Raw genomic sequence first — 9,261 nt, forward strand, 5'->3', positions numbered from 1 at the left:
CAGCAAGAAATCAATTATAGATGAAACAAAAGAATGGTTAGACCGGAAAACAGAACAAGACTTGAGTTTCTGTGTCTGTGAGTCATTGACAGTTAAAGGGGGTAGTTCTTCAAAAAGCAAATAGGAAATTGCAAAACGTTTTACTTGGAAATGGACAAAGCAGGTCAATTGAAAGCAGGCCCCAAACCAAACAACTAAACTGCAACATTTCACATAATAAAACTCTTGGAAAGCACTAATCATCACATATTACTGACGTTACTCACACTTTCTTGCGTCCATGCTCCTTTGTGAACATTCTCAAACTCATCCATCCTGCTGCTATTTTTATTCCCTGGAGGAGTGAGAACTGTCCTTCCATGTTATGTTGATGAGAACAGTAGCGCAGGTGAAAACAACAGTCCGTGATGTTGTGACTCAGATGGAATAATTATGTAAGATCTCTTCAGCACATGATGTGGAGTTGATATATGTCGCATACATTCCCACAGAATGTGGATATAATCCACAGTTAAATCAGGATCATTCTTACGTGTTACTAAACACGTGGTTAACATAAAAAGTTGACCTGATTCTATAACGAGGATCACATGAGTCTCACATGTTTAACAGTACTTTCCTCCCTTCAAGGCTGTAGCTAATCATTATTTTCATCATTGATGAATCGTTACCTATACAGAATGTCAGCAAAGAGGAAAAAAATGGCCATCATTTACACAAGTTCCCAGAGCCCATAGTGATGTCAGTCCAAAACCCAAAGATATTCAAAATACATCCAAATTGACCTGTTGCACTTGTGACCCGATGACATCACCACACAGATGACACACGTTGCGAACACACCGCGTTTGACACCAGTTGCGGCCCGAGACAACAGTCCTAGTAGCCGACCAGCTGACTGCAGGACGCTGCGCAAGCAGGATTGTGGCCGGCTTAAAAACCGCCTGCCTGCTTCCTAAATATATCAGCAACACTACAGAGCCGCTGATACACTGAGGCCGTCCTGTTAGAGAGACACGCGTGGGCTCAAACCAGTAATGTTAGAGCGGAGAAGGGGAGCAATGGGAGGAAAGAGAGATAGAAAAAGAGGGCAGATATTTAGAAATAAACGACTGGAGTGAGAAGCCAGTTGGACATCTTGTTTGTCTGGCTCATCTGGGCCTACTGTTATTATTTACTGCTGACACTAACAAACCCTATAATTAAATGAGGGCTAGGAAACGGATGGGCCTCCCCGCTCATCAGCCATGATGTCACAAACCCAGATTAGACTGGACCATATGACACGCTGGCTGCTGTCCCTCTAATCCTCAGCCACCGTCCACTGCCAGGCATCTACTGTATCCGTCTATCTCTCTGTCTGTCTTTTCTGTCGGGGCTTTTTTGTGCGTGTTTTCTTTTGTCTGGTCTCTTTCCATCTGTGTCTGTCACTGTGTTTGTCTCGCTTTCTATCCATTTGTCACAACTCTGCTCTGTTGTTCAGTGCCTCTCTCACTCTGTTCTGCTCTTATCGTTCCCACGCATTCATGCAGCACAAACAACGTGACGTAACACATTATATGTTGGACTCAGTTCACCAAACAGGCTTTCAGGGCCTTTTGTTTACACTATGTTTCGGCTACATTTTAAGCGTGGTTTGACCTTTGAACCTTGATCTTTCGTCACACTCGAAGTAGGAAACCCTACCAGTAAAACCAAAATAATTTCAGTACATATATGGGTCAGTGATTGACATGAACAGTAACAGTCAAATCATCTAATGAGCGAGGAGTCCCAGGAGCGACTGTAATGGCTGCTTCACTAAGTTCAGTACGCAGCCAATCTCATTAAAATACATTAATGTTAGCACGGTCAACATTTTAGGGAATACGCTTTGCTTTCTTGCTAAAAGTTAGATGAGAATATTGATACCGCTCTCTTGCTCTTTTGGGTGAGTTCAAAATGGTTTCAGTTGGATTAAGAGCTAAAGTTACATATTTACAGTGAATCCTAACAGCACCCAAACACAGTCCCGCACTGCGTGTTAGGATCGACTGCACCTCGTGTGAGAACACGCAGTGTGACGTTTAAACCTGTTAATTCATTTGGGGGATTAGGCTTACACGCTGAGTGATATAAGGCCGGTTCACTGGGCTATACATGGGATGCGGAAGTTAGAGGTTGCTTTTGTCAGCTACTTGTCGTCCAGCCAATGAGTTCTCCCTGAAAGTCCCCACAATACTGAGTACTACATGCAAGAATATTCATAAGTAGCCTTAGTAAAAAAGAAAACACCTTTAGGGATTTACAGTACTCAGAGTGTGGTACTTACTATGTGAACAAAACATTATATGGCATTTTTATTTGCTATTATATCATTGGGAGTGTTGTTCCTGAAAGACCTGCAGTTTATCATGGGGGCTGTGTACATTTGTGTGTTGGTGTACGGTGCGTTTGCGTGTATGACGCACAATAATATGATTATATACAACAATTAGTTGATTAATTGATTGAAAGACGGGTAACATTAGCCCCTAGACGTAGGCATAATCAGCAACTATTCCAATAATTAATTAATTGTTTCATGAAAAACATTCCCATGTTTCCTTCTTCTTAATTGGGAAGGTTTTAAGCTTCCCTCTGTTTTGTCTCATTACAAATTTGAATCATATTTCACTATCTTCTGACGTTTTCAGTACCAATAATCCGAGAGTCAGCAGATAAATCAATATAAAAAATCAATGGGGTCCATTTCAGTCCTATTTCATGTGGTAGCCCTATTATATCCGTGTCACACTTCCTTCTGGATATGTATTTGTGTGAGGCTCTTCTTCCTTATTCATCTAATAGCGTAGTATCGCTATTACGTGTTGTTATTGTGCCTTCGATGTTTGATAGCATTCAAAAAACATCCTTCTTTTTTTTTTTTTAGTCCGGGGGATGTCCAGTATTGTTTGCTGCCTTATCAAAGCACTCTGGATTGTATGTTGGAAGCTGAAATTGAAAGGACTTGTGTGCAGCAGGCGCCTGCAGAGGACACACAGTGAGTAATAGTTGAATCAAACACACTGCAGTAGCGGGGTTATTATTTACCACGACCAGGGGTGGAGTCACAGGCCAGTCATAGATGTGGGCGGGCTTCTTGCTGCGATCACACCTCGCCGGTGTCCATATATGGTTCGTGGCGTCACGCGCCGGAGGTCGCGTTCACATAAAACCGATTGGCCGGGATCCCCTTGGAGGACATGTAGACACAGACGCGCACGGGACTCCTCGCTCGCCTGTATCCGCCGTTTCGGAGTAATCCAGTTGAATTCTTCAGGCAATAACATCAACTCCTCGGCGTCAAGATGAAAGTATCCAGCGTAGACTGCCGGCGTGTGAGGAAAATCATCAGGAAGGAGAGCGGGAGCTGCCTTATTGTGGATTGCAGACCTTATCTCTCATTCACGAACTCCAACATCAAAGGCTCTGTCAATGTCAATCTCAACTCAGTGGTGGTGCGGAGGTCCCGAGGAGGGCCGGTGCCTCTGCACTTTGTCATCCCGGATGAGAGTTCCCTGCTTCGGCTGCGGGAGGGGAGCATATCGGCTATCGTAGCTCTGGATGACCGGACGTCCCACTGGCAAAAACTGAAGAAGGACAGCGTAGCACAAATAGTAATAAACACTCTCTCTCATCTTGCGAGCGGGGCGAACATCTGTTTCCTCAAAGGTGAGAGCTTCGTGAAATTAAACTGTTTGTAATCTAGAAAGGAACAAAATAAAGAGAGACTATCTGTCTGTTTAGTTGTTGTCTCAAGAACAGGAGGGATTGTAATTGGAAGAAAGCCAGTACGGTTATTTAGAGTTTAAATATTTTACATTTTATTTTTTATTTTTACGAGAGGGCCTTTTAATCACACACACTTCGCGTCTTTTCTGCCCCACAAACGTAAAAGTAGTAGAAAGTAATATTTTATGAATTCAAATCTTCATAAACCGCAGTCAGTGACGCATAAAGAAATTATTGTCCACTTTGTTTCTCAGAGCTATTTCATCGTCGGTCCATATTTTTAAGGTCTAACCGTGTGTTTCTTACATTTTATTTGACTTCTCTTTATAATCAAGATACATTTTAACTCACATTTCCCTCAATATCATTCTCGCCTGTGTTGAAAGCTGCTTACATTCTTCTCTCACTTTTTGGAGAGACGAATGTCCGGCGTGCGTCAACGGAGCGGATGAGTCAGTGCGAGAGAAACGCATGCAAATTGGTGTTGCAATGACTTTGTTGATAAAGAAAGAAAGAAGGAAAGAAAACCCAACCTAACCTTTTCTGTTAGTTAAATAAAACCCCCCTGGGTTGTGATAATGTGTTGAAACACCTCCATTTCCGCCTGTCACCTCTGCGTCCCTAGGATGTTAGAAGGATTACCGGTCTTTCAACCGAAGGCTCCAGTAATTAATTAGGCGTTTATAATCAGGTTATAAATGTTGTAATCCGCTGCTAAGACATGTTTCATAAACGCTGCCGTTTCACAAGACGTGTTAGGCCTGTGTGTGTGTGTGTGTGTGTGTTTGTTAGGAGGGAGGCAGAATTATTGTAAGTTTAGCCTATATATTACAGTGTGTGCTCACGGGTTTTCCCCCCTTCTCTCAGGAGGATACGAGAACTTCCACTCTCAATACCCTGAACTTTGCACTGAGGTGAAAACCATCGACCAGAGCGGAACTGAAACTGAGAAAAGAGTCAACAGCAGCAGTGAGAAGCTTTCTCACCGCAAACCAGATTACGATCAGGTACGGAAACACCCTTCACAATACACATAGGCCTACTTCCTACTCTCCACATCCATCCACTGACAGTTCATTTTTTATTTTTAACCTTATCCAAAAATAAAAAAAGGAAATATAAATCCGCACATCCAAGTCCTGCTGACATCAGAGACTTATATTTAGCATCAGCCCATCAAAACATTTTCTCATCATACATATATTCTGTGACCTTCACTGCTCCCCAGACATCTCATATTTGAGGCCATGATGCCCATCTGACACCCCGTAGAGAAAAACACTCTTTCATCTCTGACCTTTCTTCTGTCTCCTCCACTGCCCAAACAGAAAGCATGTGGCTGCTTCACATCTCAGAGAGTGCTCTATTGTGTCTCGTTGACATATTGTGGGTTATTCAACATTAATGGTTGACATAATAGGGGAAATCCATCCATCGTGCATGCTCCATGCGTCCTGCTTGCGTTTAGTCTGCAGCTGAACGTAATGTTCTGCTCTGCAGTTTATTGAGCCGACAGGTGTTTGGATGTTGTGGCTCCGACGCTTTTTCTCAGGGGTGGATTATGGGTGGATTAAAGCAGATGCATTGAGTTCTGGGGTCCAGTATTATGTCTTGTTATAGGTGGCTGTGAAATCACACTGTGTGTTTTCTGTATATTCTAATCCTTATCGGAATGAACTGACGTCTCGTTCTCCCTCCCTCTCCCTCTCAGGGTAAACCTGTGGAGATCCTGCCTTTCCTCTACCTCGGTAGTGCCTATCACGCCTCCAGACAGGACTATCTCAGCGACCTTCACATCACAGCCTTGCTCAATGTGTCGCGCAGGGACCTGCAGCCGGCCAAGGGCCACTACGACTACAAGTGGATCCCAGTGGAGGACAGCCACATGGCCGACATCAGCTCCCATTTCCAGGAGGCCATAGATTTTATTGGTGAGTTGGAGGAAATTAAACAATTTTTCCATCAAGAGGGTTCGCACTCCTGGGTTTGCGTCTGAATCTGAATGTGGAAAAAAAAGTCACCGCCTTCTCCTGCAACATCAAGTTCTGTATATTTAGAGTGCAGCGTCACTCTAAGTAGTCTCCTCAGACAAACCCCCTTTGTCTAAGCCTCTCACCTGCCACCATTCACAAATAGAGGGCTATAAACTGTAATCAGTTTAACTTGACCGCCTTCCTTCAATCCTCCACCAGCATATCCAGCCAGCCTGCTTTCATTCAGGACTTGCCCCCCCCCCCCCCCCCGGGCCCCTTCATCCCTCTCTCCCTTCCTCCCCCATCTTTACTTGAAAAAGACACTCCCATGCCGTCATCGCCTCCCAGGCCTAATCTCGGTGGCTTACTCTGCCGGGTGTGGCCAGTCAGTGTGACAACTGGGTGAGCTGTCCGAGTTTAGTAATAGCCGGGTGGAGGAGGTTGGGGGCTGACTGATACACACACACACACACACACACACAGTTGTTTATGATGGTTGGGTGGAGGATAAAAGCCAGCTGACTGACACATAATGAGAGAGCATATATTGGTGATTGCTCGCAGTTGGGAATTGTTGACGGAACCGAGGGCAGCGGGGCAATGAATGTGTCACTGAGGCAGAGAGAGTGTGTGGGAGAGAGGAGAGAGGTGCTGGATAATAACAGCAGCAGCAAAAGATGTACATGGTGTGCTATTGGCTATTTATAGCCAGGCACAACCGAGGCCGAAAATCACCCACGAGCAGCTTGGCCGGCCAGTAGCGCTATTGTTGGTATTGTGCATTGTTTGGGGATGCAGCCTACAATTAGGGTGTCAGCCCGTCTATTATTACATAAGGCCGATAATCGTTCCAGGGGCAGGTTTAGCCCACATTCAGAGAGGGCCACTAAACTGTTTCAACCATGCAAAGCGATTAGAAATGCAGAGCAGGCTAAATAATCACCAAACTGCAGCTGGCCCCCCCCAAACCAAAATCAATCACCAATCGGAGACCCTTTCGACGTGGCTACTGATGCACAGTCAGGGAAGAGATGATGAATATTATTGATCCACTGTTGCCGTCACTCCTTCTTTTGACCCGACCACCCTCCACACCAGATGGGAAGTTCATCCGTCATTCATGCGGTTTATAAAGAGGCTGCCAGAAGGCATCGTTGTTCCGCCTACAGTGGCTCTCAGGACCAGACAGAAGTGTTTCTATTGTTATAAATGTTTCTATTTAGTGCGTAAAGAGACAGAGAGAGAGAGAGAGAGAGAGAGAGAGAGAGACATGTGTCTGCAGTGGCTTGAATTTGCACACGAGACAGACAGAAAAGGAGACGTGTAGGTGTTTGCAGTAGTTCTAGGAGTTAGCAAAATCTCAAAATGTCTCGCGAGCGACACTTGTACAGATGACAGAAAGTAGATATCTGTGTGGGCATTAGAACACACAGATAGGCGTGTAGGAGTGCTGCAGCTCCAAATTAGAACGCCGCAGCAGCACCCAGCGCCCCCACAGCAGTGTAGGAGAAAGAAAAGTCTCATGTACAGCTGCACTCTGTGACTCAGACAAGCCTCACAAGTGTCTGTGCGTGTCCAACTGAAACTGGTAGAAGATGTGCGCACATTTCCGCGTCGCTATAAATGAGGCGCGCTGACAGGGTTCAGCGTGAGTGCGTGAGTGAGAAAGACACTACGAAGCGTTTGCATTAATTAGTGAGTGGGAGTGAGGAGTAGACAATGATTACACTGTTAAAATGTGATTTTTTTTTCATTTGTTATTATTCACTGTTTCAAACTCCCTGTTGATTCATTGCAACCTCTCCACCAACGTAACTTGACTTTTAAAATATCAATTACAGACACACAAAACAAAATGAGGAATAAAACCTGACACACCACCATGGCCTTTAATTTAAATTGAGCATTTCTTTCAAAAAAATAATTATAATAATGCAAGCTTTGACTCACATCATTTTGTGGATGATCACAGAAAGAAAGTCAAACGGTGCCACCATCTCAGCACACATCATTAACCTTGTCTTCTTCTTCTTCTTCTTCTCCTTCCAGATCACGTGAAGCAATCAGGGGGAAAGGTTCTGGTCCACTGCGAAGCAGGCATCTCCCGCTCACCCACCATCTGCATGGCCTACATCATGAGGACGCAGCAGCTGCGGCTGGACGCGGCCTTCGACATCATCAAGCAGCGCCGGGCGGTCATCTCACCCAACTTCAGTTTCATGGGTCAGCTGCTGCAGTTTGAGTCAGAGGTCCTCTCCATGGCCCCGGCTCATGCCGCCACGCCTGAACCTGCCACACCCTGCGCCCAGGAGTCCGCCTTCTTTTTTGCCAACGACTTCAACACCACCTTCAACACCAAAAACTTTGAGCCATCCGTGTTCACCCTCCCTACCTCTTGCCTGCAGTCCCCGGTCCACCACCAGTTAAAACTGAGCCCAATAACTGCACTGCCTTAAAATGAAGCGTGACTGCTTGTAGTCTTACTTGAAGAAAAAAAAAATGAATAAAAAAGTAATGGTCTCTGTGTGCCTGGTGTTGAAACCAGCCGAGCAGATGGACAGAAACAGAAGAGTCAAGATAATAGTATTCACTTCATGAGACTTGAAAACTATGGGGTATAGACATTGATGTTGTTCTCCTGTCTTCTGAACTGCTATGATGAAACGACACGTCACAGTGATGAACTGCAATATACATGCCTTAGGTTGATATTGTGATTCATGCCTATTCACAAATACAGTCAGGCATTTAAACCTAATTTATTTGAAAATTACAGTCTGTCTGTCTGAATTTTTTCAATAATGTGGATGTTAATATGTGTTTAATAAATGTTTTCACCGCAAAAATAACTCTGTTGTCACGTCATCATTCTAGCATTATGTTTGAAGAGTTATAGGCTAACTGGGAAGTCAAATGGGATTAAAAGTGGACTTTTTTCCAAGTACTTTACTGCAGGACTAAATCTATGAGAGCGTTTACATGCACATTAGCATCCTGTTTTTTTCTAAGCCTGATCCTGGTTTAGATCTTATCCAGGATATGTTTAAACCTGCAAACCATAAAGGAGCACTTAATCCTAAATTCAACAGAAAAAAATATTTAAAATTCCACAAATTTGGATATGTAACTGGTAAATAAAAACTGAAAGTCAAATGGAAATAAATAGGCGTACAGCTTTATTGAAACACTGCAAGTCATATCCTGGTTTCTACCGGAGTACTCTAGATAGCTCATCCAGGTGTCTGAAAGCAGGATGTTTACATTCGCAACAATAAACCGGGACAGGCCTAAATACAGCAGAAGAGGCAACAGTGACACCTGCAGTGACAGAGACAGACACATGACTAGACTCTTCATCGTCAAAGTGTAACCCACTGCAATCTAAACAAACTATTAACGGAAACAAATGAAAACCAATTTCAGTCAAAATTGCTTTTTGAAACAGAGTGACGTTCAAGAATAAAACGTGTAGTTGTGAGGAGTATCAGTAGACAGCAGTCTTTGTCGATTAACAAGATAGTTTTTACCATCGTTT

The 9,261-nt window shown here is 44.0% G+C and overlaps 1 protein-coding gene across 1 annotated transcript; it reads left to right on the forward strand.

The window, feature by feature from the left end:
- Positions 1 to 3,237: 3,237 nt before the first annotated feature.
- Positions 3,238 to 8,567, forward strand: dusp5 (dual specificity phosphatase 5). Its single transcript, XM_079159555.1, has 4 exons — positions 3,238 to 3,693; positions 4,621 to 4,760; positions 5,465 to 5,684; positions 7,776 to 8,567. The coding sequence occupies exons 1-4, from the start codon at positions 3,330 to 3,332 to the stop codon at positions 8,180 to 8,182; spliced, it is 1,131 nt and encodes a 376-aa protein (XP_079015681.1). The 5' UTR covers positions 3,238 to 3,329; the 3' UTR covers positions 8,183 to 8,567.
- Positions 8,568 to 9,261: the final 694 nt, after the last annotated feature.

The sequence above is a fragment of the Pholis gunnellus genome (genome assembly GCF_910591455.1).
Source record: "Pholis gunnellus genome assembly, chromosome: 5".
NCBI classification, from domain to species: domain Eukaryota; kingdom Metazoa; phylum Chordata; class Actinopteri; order Perciformes; family Pholidae; genus Pholis; species Pholis gunnellus.